This window comes from Pongo abelii, chromosome 5, assembly GCF_028885655.2.
Source record: "Pongo abelii isolate AG06213 chromosome 5, NHGRI_mPonAbe1-v2.0_pri, whole genome shotgun sequence".
Lineage (NCBI taxonomy): Eukaryota > Metazoa > Chordata > Mammalia > Primates > Hominidae > Pongo > Pongo abelii.
Genome location: NC_071990.2, coordinates 37039056 through 37055215, shown reverse-complemented (window position 1 = coordinate 37055215; position 16160 = coordinate 37039056). Strand labels below are relative to the sequence as shown.

General features: G+C 50.6%; 1 protein-coding gene across 3 annotated transcripts in view; it reads left to right on the top strand.

The window, feature by feature from the left end:
- CPNE5 (copine 5) overlaps nt 1-16160 on the top strand; it is a 100358-nt gene that overhangs the window by 53161 nt on the left and 31037 nt on the right. For all 3 annotated transcript variants that reach the window (XM_024248360.3, XM_054557438.2, XM_054557437.2), the window contains 2 exons: nt 8523-8626; nt 12399-12503. In XM_024248360.3, the coding sequence (XP_024104128.1) occupies nt 8523-8626; nt 12399-12503 (209 nt within the window). The remainder of the gene's footprint in view (nt 1-8522; nt 8627-12398; nt 12504-16160) is intronic.

The following is a 16160-nucleotide window of genomic DNA, read 5'->3' as shown; positions in this document are numbered from 1 at the left end:
GTGTAGATACTATGTAATATGCCTATATATATAGACAGGTGGGAGAATGAACCCTTCCAGTTACCTGGGGAATATTGGTCCAGGCAGACAGAACAGCCAGTGCAAAGGCCCTGGGGCAGGAGTGATGGATGAGGAATCGGAAGGATGAGACTGTAGGTGGTGATGGTGGGAGTTGGGGCCAGATTGTGTGGGACCTCATAGCTGGGGAATTTAGCAGCCTGGATCCCAACACAATCAAAACTTTCATTGTTCCAAAGACAAGCTTCAGGGAGAGGCCAGTTTCTCTACCTGAAAGATGAGGGAAGAAGGAAGAGCCATGGAGAAAGACAGACGAGAAGGAAGAGTCAAGTTAAGTGGGGGAGGTGGTGAAGGTTCTCTGAGACTCGGAAGTATGCAGGTTGATACATAGGAGAGTTGTGTGTTGTGGCTGGGACCGATATGAGCATCCCGTGTAACCAGCATTCAAACATCACCCTTCTTAAGGTTAGTTTGAATTTTTTTGGTCTTAGAAATAATTTATCTGGCTTTAAAAAAGCCAAAACAAAACAAAAACATTTTTTCCTGATGCTAAAAAAAATAACATATTCATTATGGACAAGTTGGAAAATACAGAAAAATATAAATAGCATGGAAAAATCACCCAGAGATAATCACTGTTGACATTTTTATGTGCTTCCTCCAAGACTTTCTTGCTGAGTGTCCATGTACATAATTTTTCTTATAATTGATATAATATAGTATCTAGTTTTATAGCCTGTCTTTTCCTGTATCATTATACATTTTTAGAAAACATGCACTTAATAGCTGCATGTTATTTCTCTATTGTATGGATGGGCTATAATTTATCAAAGCTGTTCTTTTTAGGAAACGATATAAATAATACTGTAGTGAACATCCTCATATCCAAATCGTCCTGTTTTTCTTTTGAACATCAGTTGATGGATTTTGGTTAGTATCGAAGAAACACAGGCTCAATGAGTGGGAGGGAAAACGGTCAATCTGGGGTTTTCAGCCTCTGAATGACCAAATCAACAGATGCACAACTGATTGGATTGCTTGGGAAGTCAGTCATTAAGACAACAAAGAAAAGCCAGCTTGGCCTCAACATGGTTATTACAGTCAATGCATAAAGACAGGCCGTCTCTCAGACCAGCTTCCGTACCCACCATCTGTGTATGAATAACCTCCAACCTGTGGGGTGTTCACTGACGTCCCAGGTTTCCTGCTTCTGCCATCCTATCCCATGAGCCCAGCTCCAGCCTCCTCCTCCTAGAGGGCCCTACTCACAGAATCACCCCCAGCTCCTGGTGTGTTTCCTCCTACTGGAGTGCTGATTCCTTTTCTTTTTCATTGATGTCTTATTTTTTTCTGACTAAAAAAGACAATATGTTAATTCTAGGAGATTTGGAAAATCCAGCACATTTTAAGGAGAAGAAAATAAATGTACCGTGGCCCTTCTTTTTAATTTTTTTTTTTTTTTTTGCGACAGGATCTTGCTCTGTCACCCAGGCTGGAGTGCAGTGCCACAGTCTCAGCTGACTACAACCTCCACCTCCTGGGTTCAAGCAATTCTCCTGCCTCAGCCTCCTGAGTATCTGGGATTATAGGCGTGCATCACCACACCTGGCTAATTTTTGTGTTTTTAGTAGAGACGGGGTTTCACCATGTTGGCCAGGCTGGTTTTGAACTCCTGGCCCCAAGTGATCTGCCCGCCTTGGCCTCCCAAAGTGCTGGGATTACAGGCATGAGCCACAGCGTCAGGCCTAAATTTTTTAAATTGTTATTTTTTTAGAGATGGAGGTCTCACTATGTTGCCCAGACTGGTCTCAAACTCCTGGCCTCAAACCATACTACTGCCTCAGCCTTCTGAGTAGCTGGGGTTCCAGGTGTGAGCCGCTGTTCTGGCTTTAAAAGTGCTTCTTAGGGCATGTAAGTTGTAGGGCACAGTGATTAAGAACTTGCGCTTTGGATCCAGACCAAAAGCCATTGCTTACTCCCTATGTGACCCTGGGCAAGTTACTTTTCTGTGCCTCTGCTTCACTTATAAAATATCTTCATTTAAAATTTTGATATTCTGTTTATTATAGCTTTTGCATTGATTTTGATTTTTTAAATGTCACATTAAAAAATTTTTTTTGATGACTGAAATTTTGAGCCCCCTTTAAATTTTGCACTCACCTCATACTTGCTCTGAATCTGGAAGCTGCCATTGAGACCCAACAGCCTTCTTCTGTTCTCCCCCTGACCTCTAACCTTCACAGCCCTCTTCAGGGGAGGGAGGGCTAAGATGCCAGAGCAGACCAGGCCACCCTGGAGAGCAAGGCTGTTTGCTATAATCTCCCCAGCAGCCCCATTAACATGCGGAGAGATGCAAATGGAGGCAATCCTGATGTTTTAGAAGAACTTAATATGTTTTTTAAAAAGATAGGGTGAAAGACAGAAATTGCAGGAAATTATATATTGCAGGAGCTGCTTTATCTTCTCTGTGATTGATTCCAGTGATGCTTCTGGTGGGAATGGCATTTCTTTTCTTTTCTTTTCTTTTTTTTTCCCCCTCTCTCTCTTTGTTTTTGAGACGGAGTCGCCCAGGCTGGAGTGCAGTGGCATGATCATGGCTCACTGCAACCTCCACCTCTCAGGCTCAATCCTTCCACCTCAGTCTCCTGAGTAGCTGGGACTACAGGCGCGCACCACCACACCTCGCTATTTTTATGTATTTTTAGTAGAGATGGGGTTTCACCACGTTGTCCAGGCTGGTCTCGAAATCCTGGGCTCAGACGATCCTCCCACTTCGGCCTCCCAAAGTGCTGAGACTGCAGTTGTGCACCATCATGCCCGGCCAAGGGGACGGCATTTCATGTGCTCAGAGAGCACGGCTCTCAGGCTGAGGCTGTCAAACAGCTGCACCTCAGACCCTCAGCCAGAATTTGCTGCTCTGTTATCCTGCTGGCCTGTCCATCTTATTGCCACTTTCTCCAGCCTCTTCTTGGGTTCACACATATATCAAGGCGTTGAGCTATTCACAAGCTCCCACTTGTTCCTATGACTGTTGAGGAAAGACAGAGGGACCTTCCAAGGCACAGCCCCCAGGCGGTTAGTTACATACTCTTTGTCTCAAGGACTTCCCTGTGGCATGGGTACCCATTAGGGAGGAAGCTTGCCTTCATTTCAGTCTAGAAATTTCTCTGAAGGCCTGTTTTATCCCCCACGGAGTCTACAATGGTGCAACAATACAGATGATCACAGTGGGCTTTTGGCAAATGTTTCTGGGTCTAGATTGTATTAGGGAGGGCAGATAAGGCTGAGGAACAAAATCAGCTGCCAACCCCCAGCAATGCCTCACTTATCTGCCATCAGGGTTAGAGGGAGAAAGTGTTGCACACTGGCGGATTTTTCCAGTTAGCTGAGTTTCAGAGCCAATCTTTTTTTTTTTTTTAATTTTAACTAGTTTGCACAGAGGCCTTTCTAAAATGGATTTCACAATTCTGACTTCTCAAACTGAGGTTAGAATGTAATTAAACTTATCTTGATGACTTGAGGTCATCATTTGGAATCTCAGTTATTAATCTTTGGAGCCAGACTGTCTTGTTCCCATCTCAGCGCCTCTTACTAGCTGTGTGACTTCAAGCAAGGGTGTTAACCTGTCTGTGCTTTGGTTTCCTCATCTTTAAAATGGGAATAATAGCCAGGTGCAGTGGCTCACGTCTGTAATTCCAGCACTTTGGGAGGCTGAAGTGGGCAGATCACTTGACCTCAGGAGTTCAAGACCAGCCTGGGCAACATAGCAAGACCCTGTCTCTGCAAAAAAATTTAAAAATCTAGCTTGGCATGGGGCATGGTGGCACACACCTGTGGTCCCAGCTTCTCAGGAGCCTAAGGCAGGGGGATCGCTTGAGCCCAGGAGGTTGAGGCTGTAGTGAGCGGAGATCGCACCACTGCACTCCAGCCTGGGTGACAGAGAGAGAGAGGGACCCTGTCTGAAAAACAAAAAAGGAATAATAACGGCGCCTTCCTCATAGGGTTGTTGAAAGGATTCAATGAATTAATACATATAACATTATATCTACCTACTATAGCATGTACTAGGTAGAACCTTTTTTTTTTCTTTTTTTTTTTACTTTTACTGCAAGTTCAGGGGTATATGTACAGGTTTGTTATGTAGGTTAACTTGTGTTATGGGGGTTTGTTATGCAGATTATTTCACCCCCAGGTATTAAGCCTAGTACCCACTAGTTATTTTTCCGATCATCTCCTTCCTGCCACCCTCCACCCTCCGATAGGCCCCAGTGTGTGTTCCCCTCTGTGTGTCTGTGTGGGTAGAACCATATTATATTGCCATTTTCATAGGCAAACAACAGCTGATTATTGGCAATTTCATATGGTTCACCCCAGTATGAGGTGGCACTCTGCAAGTGTTACCTCCTGCTCTGTGTGAGGCACTGTGGACCAGGATGTGACACAAGCCATCTCCTTTTGCCTTCTCCACAGGCTCACAAGGGGGCGCTATTCTTCTACGTTACCCAGCCTCAGAGAGGTTAAGTTACCCACTGGGGGCTGCTCAGCGGGGAGGTGGCAGAGCTAGGATTCCAACCAGGTGGCCCTTGGCTCCTTTGTGCCATTTTGTGTGTGTGTGTGTGTGTGTGTGTGTGTGTGTGTGTGTGTGTGTGTGTGTGTGTTGGTTTTTGTTTTATTATTTGAGACAGAGTCTCGCTCTTGTTGCCCAGGCTGGAGTGTAGTGGCGCGATCTCGGCTCACTGCAACCTCCACCTCCCAGGTTCTAGCGATTCTCCTGCCTCAGCCTCCCAAGTAGGTGGGATTACAGGCATGCCCGGCTAATTTTTGTATTTTTAGTAGAGACAGGGTTTTGGCATGTTGGTCAGGCTGGTCTCAAACTCCTGAGCTCAGGTGATCCACCGCCTCAGCCTCCCAAAGTGCTGGGATTACAGGCATGTGCCACTGTGCCTGTCCCTTTGTGCCATTTTTCGCCATCGGGTGCTAGGCTGAGACAGCAGCCCTCCCAGTGGAGCACTGAATGTCCCTTGAACTTATGGCCTGTCAAATTCTTTCATTTTTTCTAATATTTCTCCCCCATTCCTGATCTCACAGGGCCTGAGGGGTTCCTAGGAAGCAAAACTAAGAGCTGTTGCCTCTGGATTTTGTGGCCTCTGGTTGTTTCAAGTGTATGCATTTTATAGTCAACCAGTGCAGGCTGAACAGGTCCTGGGTGGCTTGCCTGTGTTTATTCAGGTAAGAGTGTCACTCAGGCGACTTCCAGATTCGTGTGAGGTCATGATGATGACAACCAAACCCTGGCCAGGGCTGGGAAGGCTGGGGGGATCCTGGCTTTCCTCACTGTCCCCTGAGTGCCAGTGCTCCCCACAAGAGATAGCTATTTCAGTGTTCCCCATGTGGCATCTACTGCTCAGCTTAAAAGGATTGTGGTGGTCATCCCATTCCGCGCTCCACAGACGAGGAAACTGAAGCTCTGAGAGCTCGAGTGACCTGCTCAAGGCTATGCAGAGCCAGGACTGGAGCTCTGAGCTCTGAGCTCCTTGCTGGGGCCATCCCCGCTGCTCCCCTGGGAATCTGGGCCTCTCGGTGGTTTTCTGATGCCACTGCGGGTCACCTCTGTGGGAAGGAGACAGGGCCAGCTGCACAGGCGTGTGGCCTGTGTAGTCATACGGGGACCTGTGCTTGGTTTAATGCTCTGCTGTCACTATCTTGAATCTCCTGATTGTTTTTGAACAGGGGGCCCCATGTTTTCCCTTTGCACTGGGCCCCCCAATTTATACAGCCACCAAGTAGCCCATCAAGTCCTGGGCCACATTCTTGTCCCAGGCCATGGATGGGGCTCCCTAGGGGGGCATTTAAAGTGTTCCTTCCATCCAGCATGGGACGGGATTAGAACTTTCTCCTGAGGAGGGTGTGCCTGCCCTGCTGCTTTACAAGCCTAGAGACTTTTCCAGAGGGATAAGAGTGAAAACTCTGAAATCTGACTGTCTGAGTTACGCACTCTAGGACTTTGGGCATATGATTTAACCTCAAAAACCTCAGTTTCTTCATCTGTAAAACAGGGAAACGAGTTATTTTGTATGGTTGTATAAAGTGTGAAGGCTTAACACAGGTCCTAGCATCTAGAAAGTGCTCAGTAAGTCAGTTGTTCTTTTATTCGAGGCCTGAGGTCCCAGATTTCTCTGGAGGCTCCAGGATTCTTGGAGCTTCTAGGGCCTCGGAAGCCCCCAATCCAGCTTCCTTCTCCCTGTCTGGTGGGCAATGATGAGAGGCATAATAAAAGCCATCATTACCTGGGCACCTCCTTGGGCACGTCATTCTGTCTCTAGCACCACCCGTCCTTACAGCCTCTTCCCCATCCCAGGGTAACGGGAATGCAGCCCCTCCCTGCCCACGCAAGCCCAGAGTCTGAAGAAATCAGCCGATTCTAAAGAAAACAGGGAAGTGGTGAAATGTAATTTGTTCTCTCTCAGGGGGGCAGAGTGGTATACTGGAAGAGGCATGACTTTGAAATTAGTTTATTTATGTGTGAATTTTCTGCTTTACCAGTTACCAGCTGGTGATCTCAGGCAGGTCACCTAACTTCTCCAACCTCCAGCTTCCTCATTTGTAAAAAGTAACAAAGGATTATTTTGAGGACTAAATATGATAAGGGGTGTAAAGTGCTGAGCTCAGTGACTGTCCTACACAGACGGCATCTAATAAATGTTGAATGAATGAGTGAGTGAATGAATGAAGGGAGGCTGTGTTTGTTGTCATCAGATGTCCCCGAGGGAAGGCATGTGAGGTGTTGGAGGTGAGAGTGGAGCAGGGACAGAGGTCACACACACTGTGGCTGGGCGGGGAAACAGGTGTTCAAATAATAACAGCTCACACGCACACAGCGCTGTACTCCTGTTAACTCACTTTATCCTCACGAGCCTATGAGATGGGCACTGCCATTAACTCCATTTTATAGGTAGGGAAACTGAGCACACAGAGGGTGAATAATTTAAGTCACACAGCTAAGGAGGGATGGGATTTGGACTGAAGCAGGCAGCCTGGCTCCAGCAGCCATATTCCTAACCACCGTAGCCACCGCTGAACCTTGTCACCGAGTCCTTCAACCTCATGGGAGCTACGTCTTCTTCTCTGCCACCGTTTTGGTCCTCACTGGGCTGTGGGTCACCCTTCTCAAGACACTCCCCCTCATTAAGAGGAAGGGGGTGCTGGGCGTGGTGGCTCACGCCTGTAATCCCAGCACTTTGGGAGGCCGAGGCAGGCGGATCACGAGGTCAGAAGATCGAGAACATCTTGGCTAACACAGTGAAACCCTGTCTCTAGTAAAAATACAAAAAATTAGCTGGGTATGGTGGCGGGCACCTGTAGTCCCAGCTACTTGGGAGGCTGAGGCAGGAGAATGGCGTGAATCCGGGAGGCAGAGCTTGCAGTGAGCCGAGATCACGCCACTGCACTCCAGCCGGGAAGACAGAGTGAGACACTGTCTCAAAAAAAAAAAGGAAGTGGGGACGTGTGAGGGAGTGGAGTGACCCCAAGAGCAGGGCAAGTCCTGGGGTCTGGACGACAGAGCCCTGAGCTCAGCTGGTTCGAAGGTGATTTGTCAGGATGCAGAGTTTTCAAATTGCAGAGGCCACACAGGAGGGGTGAAGGGGACGACAGGGACATCTCTGCCCAGTGCCCCGTTGGCCCCAGAGTGCTGAGGGGCTGAGGGGTCCAGAGATCCTCACCAGGGCCCGGACACCTTCTCTGCGTGTTGGGTCAGCTGGGGCAGGGAGCAGGGCTGGGAACTCAGCAGGTGGGCTCTGCTTGGTCAACTTGGGGAAGCCACTCCCTGCTCTAAGCCTTTGGCTTCTCAGCTGTGAAATGGGCCACAGACCCCACTGTATCTACCTGAGAGCATTTGGTGAGCCTCTCATGAGTTGGCAGGTGTGAAAGTGAAGCCGAAACTCGAACTTCCTCCAGGAACCACACATAGGTGTGAGGTGGTGAGGCAATGTGGCCAGAGAGAGGGCTTTGGGGCTTGCAGATCAAGCTCAGACTGGCCTTGGGTTTGCTATGTCACCCTTCTGAGCCACTCAGTGAAAGTGTAATGAAACCACGTGTGTTCACATCCATCAAGGGGTTGCCACGTGCCTCACTCTGCCAAGTATGTCACACCCTTGATCTCATTTAGTCCTCAGGAAAACCCCGCGAGATGTGTGCTGTCATCAACCCCATGTTCCAGAGGGGAAACTGAGGCTCCAAGAGGTCACCTACCTTGCCCAGGTTCACACAGAGAAAGTGGCAGAGCTAGGATTCAAACTGGGGCAGCTGTGGACTCCACGTGCTTCCCCACCCAAGTGGTCTGCTAGGCCTGCTGGGGGGCTGTCTGAGGATGGAATAAGGGCCTGGCACTTAGTCGGTGCATTCCAACCAGGGTTGGTGCCTGGACTCCTCATGCTTGCTGGGGTCTGGGAGCTGTGCTTCCACCTTCTCCTGCCTCACACCCTGCTTTCCCTCCCTCCCACCAGGATGTCGCCACCATGCAGTTCTGTGCCAACAAGCTGGACAAGAAAGATTTCTTTGGGAAATCTGACCCCTTCTTGGTATTCTACAGAAGCAACGAGGATGGAACGTGAGTTTTCTGGTGGCACTTGTGCACTGTGCCTTCTCGTCCCTTCTGGGGTCAAGGATGGACGGGTGGTGGTGACTTGCCGGGCAGGGTGGCTTGGGCCCATCTCCTTCTGCTCTAGAGAGGGCAAGGGCTCTGGGTGGAAGTCCGGGGCCCCAGGGTAGTGCCCTGGGCACCTAAGTGTGGTCGGTGGGAGGTGGTGGCAGCCTCTAAGCTGGTGGTGCCATTCTGTGGGTCTCAGTGATAGTACTGAGTGGTGGGGGCTAGGTATTTGGAGGGTGGGGGGACTAGGCAAAAACAGGGCTAGGGCAGGAATAGGGGGCCAGTCCCTCATGGGAAACCTCCGATAGCTCCTTCATTCTACACAAATCAGCTGGTATCTCCAAGCCCAGCCCGCTGTCCCCACAGCCCTCTGAGCAGCCCCTGGCCTGGCCCCCCACTACTGCCCACACAACAGGGCCAGTCTGGACCCTTTCTGCTGCCTGGCCCCACACTCTGCCATAGGCTTCATTTGAAACTCCAGACTTTGAAGCCCCTATTTCCTCCTCTCTTCTCCCTAATCTAGAAGCCACCCACAATAAGATGGAAGCATACACAACATGTTGGCAAATGTAGGTCAGCAATACATGCAGGGAGACAGATTCTGGGTGGAAGGTCTGGGGACCTAGGTCCTCCCCAGCAGCCTGTTGTGTGACCCTGGGCAAATGAAGACCCCTCTCTGGGCCTGTTTTCTCATCTGTAAAATGAACCAGTTGGATTACGTGGTCTCCACAGTCTTTTTAAGCACCACAATTCTGGCAGGCTGTGGCCACTTACAGGCTGGGATTCTGCAGAATGAGGAAGCGATGGGGCCAGGGAGGTTAATTAGAGAAGCGCTGCTGGAGAAGGGAAACTTGGAAGCGGGTTTTAAAGGAGAGGAAGAAAATGGGTCCCTGCCGTGGGGGTGGGGCGAGCAGGGAAGAATAAAGGGCTAGAGAAGGGAGAAACGTTTCGGCAAAGCAAGTGTGCCCAGAGGGCAGAAAGACCTTCCCCCCAATTCCCCTTGAAATTTGTGTGTGTGTGTGTGTGTGTGTGTGTGTGTGTGTGTGTGTGTGTGTGGTGGTGGGGGGTGGGCAGGGCAGCGGCGAGGAGGAGATGTGTTTCAGTTCAAGGGAAAACTGATTTAAAAATCAGTTTTCCTGAACGTACAAAACAAGGGAAATTAGGTATGATCATTTGCATGACAAAAGGATTCTTTGTCTCACCAAAGGACTCCCAGAAGGATTTCTTTAAATAATTCTGTTGACTTTGACTTGACTTGATGTTGGGGAGGAAAAGGCCTGCATATTGTTCCGGGCGTCCACACAGGCCCCTCCAGGGAAGTAGAGTCAGGGTCAAGCTGGGCTTGTCTGGCTGGGGCCAGCTGGGAGGAGGAGAGGGATTTGGGAGCAGGAGAGGGGTGCACTGCAAAGGGTGCTTGGGAAAGATTGCTCTAGCGGAGCGATGTGTAGGATGGGTGGGGAGGGTGCGGGGAAAGGGAGAGCCTCGTGACCGACACGGTGAACAGGTGGGAGGTACTACCAGCTCCCACCCTGGAGCTGTGCCGTGGAAATGCAGGGGAAGGAATTGGGGAGGGGAGGAAGGGGGCAAAAGGACAGTGAGGGGACCTCACTCGGCCGGACTTGGATGGGACCAAAGTCAGAGCCCTCTGCCTGGCAGTGGAGCCAAGGGAAACCAGAGTGCTTGCAGAGCAGCAGGGGAACTGGTTCGATCAGACCCGGGAGGTCGTGGGAGTTTATTTGGGGGCAAGTTTCATTCCAAGTGTGAGCTGGAACATTCTGGGGGCAAGGAGACACTGATCCCTCCTAGGGGATCCCGTGGGGCACTGAAGAAACTGATCCGGAGGCCCGCCTAGAGGCGGGCCAGTATCCCACCCCTGTGAAAGGGCGATGGCTGCGCTGGTGAGAACAGGGTGGTCACTGAGGGTTTGCGGGGAAAAGAGTGGAAGGCCTGCAGAGACACCCCCAGTTAGGGAGGAAGATCAGTGAGGGAACCAGGAGAGGGAACTGTCACACCAGCCACAGGAGGAGGGACAAGGCAAGGAGGCACCTGCTGTGTCCCTGGAGCTGCACCTGATCACTTAGAACACCTGGTGAAGCTTGGCTCTCAAGCGAGAGGAGGGAAAGGGAGAAGTCAGTGGTTCCAGAGGTGGGAGGCTGCAGAGGGTCCACAGGGGTCTGTGTGATGGTTGGGGGGTGGTATGTGTAGCCTAGCAGGGCTTCTGCACAGTATCATCCCCCATCCCTCCGGGACCACCCATTCCCTACTCCTTGTTGTCCCTCCAGCTCCCCTTCCCCCACTGCCCCAGGCTCCTCTTCCTGCCCCACCTGCCTGCCCCAGTCATGGGCAGCTGTGGCCCCTACTGCTCCCATCTCCATTCCCATCCTCACCACCAGCTCTGGGGTGTGTGGGGAGGTCTCCCACGTGCATCTCCACACTCCAGTGGGTGGGTGAGAAGGAGCAGAGAAGAGAAACGCTAAGCCATGGTGACAGAATGACATTTTGACTTGAAAATTGCCAGAGAAGAAATGACACCGGCTGTGTGGGTATGGGCGGAGCCCAGGCACTTATTCGGGTGACCTTTCCAACCAAAGATGTAGCTGAGGCGGGTGGTGGGAGATCTCAGAGAGATGCCCCTGCCCCCAGCTCAGCCCTGGTGGTGGCTGCCCATCCATGTGGCAGGGCACGGGGCGTGGGCAGGGACACCAGATTCGGGCCCATCTGGAATCAGTCAATTCTGTACTTTTAGTTTGCAAAACAGGTTCATGGATTCAGACGGGAAAAGCAGAAAGGGTCTTAGAGATCGTCTAAGTTAGGGGCTTTAATTTTATTGGATTGACATACCAGTGAAAGCTATGGAAACTCGCCACCCAAGAAATACATTGATTCATTTAAAAAGAATTATTGAATACCTACGAAGTGCCAGGCACTGTTCTAGGCACTAGGGATGTGCCAGTGATCAAAAAAGACAAAAATCCTTGCTTTCATGTAAGTTTCATAAAAACTTACATTTTAGTGACAGATCATGAGCAGAATAAATAAGGAAAAAATAGACTATATCAAAATGTCAAATGGTGACAAATGAAATAGAAAAAAAAAAAGTCTGGGAGGAGTCTAGGGGATGTGAGAGGCAGGAGACCAGGCAGTTGTCAATTTTAGATATGGTAGTCAGGGGAGGTTTCGTGGAGATGGTGTTTGAAGGTAGTGAGGAGTGAGTCATAAGGATGGAAATGGAGGACAGAATATTCCAGGCCTGGGGAGCAGCAGGCACAAACAACCCATACACCTAATTTCTCCTAGTGTTTCCGGGGTTCACAGACCCCTGAAGTTCATCTGCTCATCCTTCTGTGGATTGCAGATGGAGAATTTTTGATAGAGGGTAACTGCCTGGGTTTACAGGTGAGGAGCTGGAGGCCCAGAGAGGGGAGAGCTTGCTCAAGGTCACACAGTGAGGTGGCCCCAGAGCAGGGGCTAGAACCCAGGGCTCCTGACACCCTGGGACTTGTCCACACCTCCAGGTCCTCACCTGGTACAGGAACCCTTTCTGCAGCATCTCCAGCAAATGGCCGTCTAGTATCAGCTTGGCTGCTGTCAGTGACGGGCAGCTCATCACCTTTTGAAGCCATCATTTCCATCATCCAGGAACCAGAGATGTGAACCAGCTGACTCCTCTGTTGACCTGCATTCGCCTCCCTTGGGTTTGGGCCTGACAGCCTTTCCCTTTCTTCTTCACCAGGTTCACCATTTGCCACAAGACCGAGGTCATGAAGAACACCCTAAATCCAGTCTGGCAAACTTTCTCCATTCCCGTGAGAGCCCTCTGCAACGGCGACTATGATCGGTGAGAAGAGAAAATGTCCCTTCTTTTTTCCTTCTGCTTCTGGGCCCTCACCAAGCACAAGTGAGGGAGGCCCCATTCATATTGACGTGGTCAGTCCCATCGGTAGAAACGAGGCCTTCTGGAGTTGTGCAGTGGGGGGTGCCCTGCACAGGCTGGGGCTTGGTGAGCCCCTCCACTCTTCCCCTGCTGCACCCGGCAATGTCTGCCTCTTCACAGCCTCACAGATCCTCCTCTCCCCACCCGCCCCACCTCTTTCCCCTCTGTCTGGCATTCCCACTGGTGGGAAACTCCCAAGGCTAGGGGGATGGGAAGTGCCCAGGATTCCAGGGAAACCCAGATGGGTGTCCTGGGTGCCCAGGCCTGGAGCTCAGCAGCTTGTCTTTTATTGTTCCCAGTTGAGGAGCAGATGGCAGCAGGGAAGCAGGGTGTTGATGCAGGCAGAGGCAGCTGGTCCCAACTCCTGGCCAACAGACTGGGAAGTCAAGATCCCAGGGATACATCCTGCCAGCCTAGTTGCCATAAACAAACGGGGTGGAGTGCAAAGAGCTTCTGGGATTTCTTTCTCTTTTTTTGGACAGGGTCTTGCTCAGTCACCCAGGCTGGAGTGCAGTGACAGTGGCGCCATCACAGCTCACTGCAGCCTGGACCTCCCAGGCTCAAGCGATCCTTTCACCTCTACTTCCTGAATATAGTTGGGACTACAGGCATCTACCACCACACCCAGCTAATTTTTTATTTTTGTAGGGACTGGTTTCGCCGTGTTGTCCAAGCTGGTATCAAACTCCTGGGCTCGAGCAATGCACCTGCCTCTGCCTCCCAAAGTGCTGGGATTACAGGTGTGAGCGACCATGCCTGGCAGATTTTTTTTTTTTTTTAATTGAGATGGGATTTCACTCTTTCACCCAGGCTGGAGTGAAGGGACATTTTCTCATCTCACCGATTTCAGCTCACTGCAGCTTCTGCCTCCTGGGCTCAAGCACTTCTCCCACCTCAGCCTCCCGAGTAGCTGGTACCACAACCATGCACCACCACGCCCGGCTAATTTTTTGTGTTTTTGGTGGAGACAGGGTTTCGCCATGTTGCCCAGGCTAGATTTTTTGTTTTAACATATGCCTACTCTTATTACATGTTGGCTATCATCTTCATCATCATTTGAGTGTAGATTGTTGAATGTAGATACCAGATACCTGGTTGCTAATCCCGACTCTGTGACCAAAAGCACCGTCAACCTGGGCAATCCCTGACCTGTCTGAGCCTGAGTTTCCTTACCTGTAAAATGGGTATTAAAATGTCTGCCTACTCTACAGGACTGCATTGACGCTAACACGACACAACCTACACAACGACGCTCTGGTGTGCCTAAAATACCAAATTCAGCATCTTATCCACAGATGTTTAGGGAACCCCTGTCATGTACCAGGCACTGTGCTAGATGCTGGGAAATCAGCAGGGAACAAATGTGCAGTCTTCCCCCTTCACCCAGCCTCGTGGTGTTTACATGCCAGTAGGGGAGGCAGACCTTAATCCAATAATCACACAAGGAAACATGTAATTATACATTGTAGCAAGTGCCGGGAGAGAGTGGGGCCACCCAAAATGGGAGCTGTGAGACTGTGTTGGTTTCTGTTGAGTCAGGAGAACCCATCCCTGTCTCCTGGTGATTGCTGCAGCTCAGGTGGGTGAGCTGGTAGGGGCTCACAGGCAGGGCTCTCTGGACAGCTAAGAAAGCTGGGCCTCTTTGGGCCACTCCGACAGGAGCACTGGGGTGTCGAAACAGACACCTGGGGTCAGGCGTGGTGGCTCACGCCTGTAATCCCAACACTTTGGGAGGCTGAGATGGTCTTGAATCCAGGAGTTCAAGACCAGCCCGGGTAACATAGCGAGACCCCATCTCTACAAAAAAAAAATTTAAAAATTTAAAACTAAATTTTAAAAAATTAAAACATTAAAAAAAAGTTATCTGGGTGTAGTGGCACACATCTGTGGACCCAGCTACTTAGGTGGCTGAGGTGAAAGGATCACTTGAGCCCAGGAGTTCAAGGCTGCAGTGAGCTATGATTGCACCACCACACTCCAGCCTGGGATGCTGTCTCAAGGAAAAAAAAAAAAACCTTAAAAACAAAAAAGAAAACAAATAAAACCAGACACCTTGGGGCAGCTGGGAGCCTGAAAAGGCATGTTGAAGGGATGATCAGCAGATGAATGGCCTCCAGGCACCCCTGTTTCCCTCCGAAGAAACCCCCAGGCTGCCAGTTTGAGACGTGAGCTTGTTCTTTTTCCTGCCTCTTGGCTGGGACAGAAAAGCCACAATCTGTTCCACAGGTGGTCATTGAGTGCCTCCTGTGTCCCAGCGTGGCGCCTCTAGCTGTGCGGCATTTAAACAAACACAGTCGCATTCCCATCTTTAGGGAGCCTGTGGTCTGACCACAGGGAGCACAGATGTGCACATGTATTTTAGACAGATAAATAAGTGCACAAAATAAGACTGGGAACAAAGACTGTCTTAGCGCTGCAGTCAAACAAGCCTCTGTTACACGTCTAGCTGGCTCCTGGGGCTTCTAGAGTGGGTGAGGGGATGAGAGGACAGGCTGGTTGGAGCGGTGAGTTCTAAAGAAGGCCCAGAAAAGGCTGGAAAGTCAGGGGAGGAGAATCCTGGAGACAGGGGCACGGGAATAAAGGGAGATGGAAACAAAGTGAGAGGAAATTCAAGGTAGGGGGATGGGAGAGTGTGGCAGTTAAAGTCTCAAAGGGCAGAAGGACTTGGGGATCCCTGGCCCAACTGATCCCCCACAAACTTGTATGTCTAGGGAGGAGCTCCCAGGGTTGCAGAAGCCAGCTTTGTCAGGGACAGTGAAAGGGGCAGCAGGGCTCAGAGGCCTGGCTTCACCATTAGGCCGTTGGAGGAGGTGGGTATTTATTTGGTGGGAGGGGCAGGCTCCCACCTCCCGCTCTGAGGCAGAGCCTAGCCTCATCTCGCTGCAGGATGGCTCTCCCCCATGTCCAGAAGCAGATCTTCCATGACGTGGCTGACAGCAGTGTTAATCAAGGAGGCCAGGCATGTCACTCTGGCTCCGAGAGCGATCAGGCCTGTCCCCCCGCCCCCCAGCCCCAGTGTAACCCACGCACCCAACAGACACTCAGGAGGTGCCAGCATCAGAAGGCCCTCCAGGGTAGGCAGGGGAGGGCCCTGTGCAGGAAAATGAGGCCACTGTCCCCTCCTTCCAAGACACCTCTGGGAGCCTCACAGAACATAGTTGATTTAATGCAGCAGCCATGTCTTCCAAGCCAGTCAGGCCCCAGGCACTGTGTTGGGTGCTGTGGGGGCCTATTGAGCTATTGGACCCAAGCCTCCCTCTTAGGTTGCTCCCAAGCCAGTGGGAAGACAGACAGGTCATAATAATACCGAAGACTCCTATAGCACTTAACCATGGGCCAGGCCCTGCTCTAAGTGCTTTATGTATAGGAACTAATTTAATTCCCCCAACAATTAGCTCGTTGGAAAGAGGTGCTGATGCTAGCCACATTTTACAGGTAAGGAGACAGAGAGGCCCTGAGAGATTAACTCACTTGCCCAGTGTCTTGCTGCCAGCTGATGGTAGAACCAGGATTTGGACCCCGGCAGCCTGGCTCTAGATTCTGTGTTGTTAATCCCTGTGC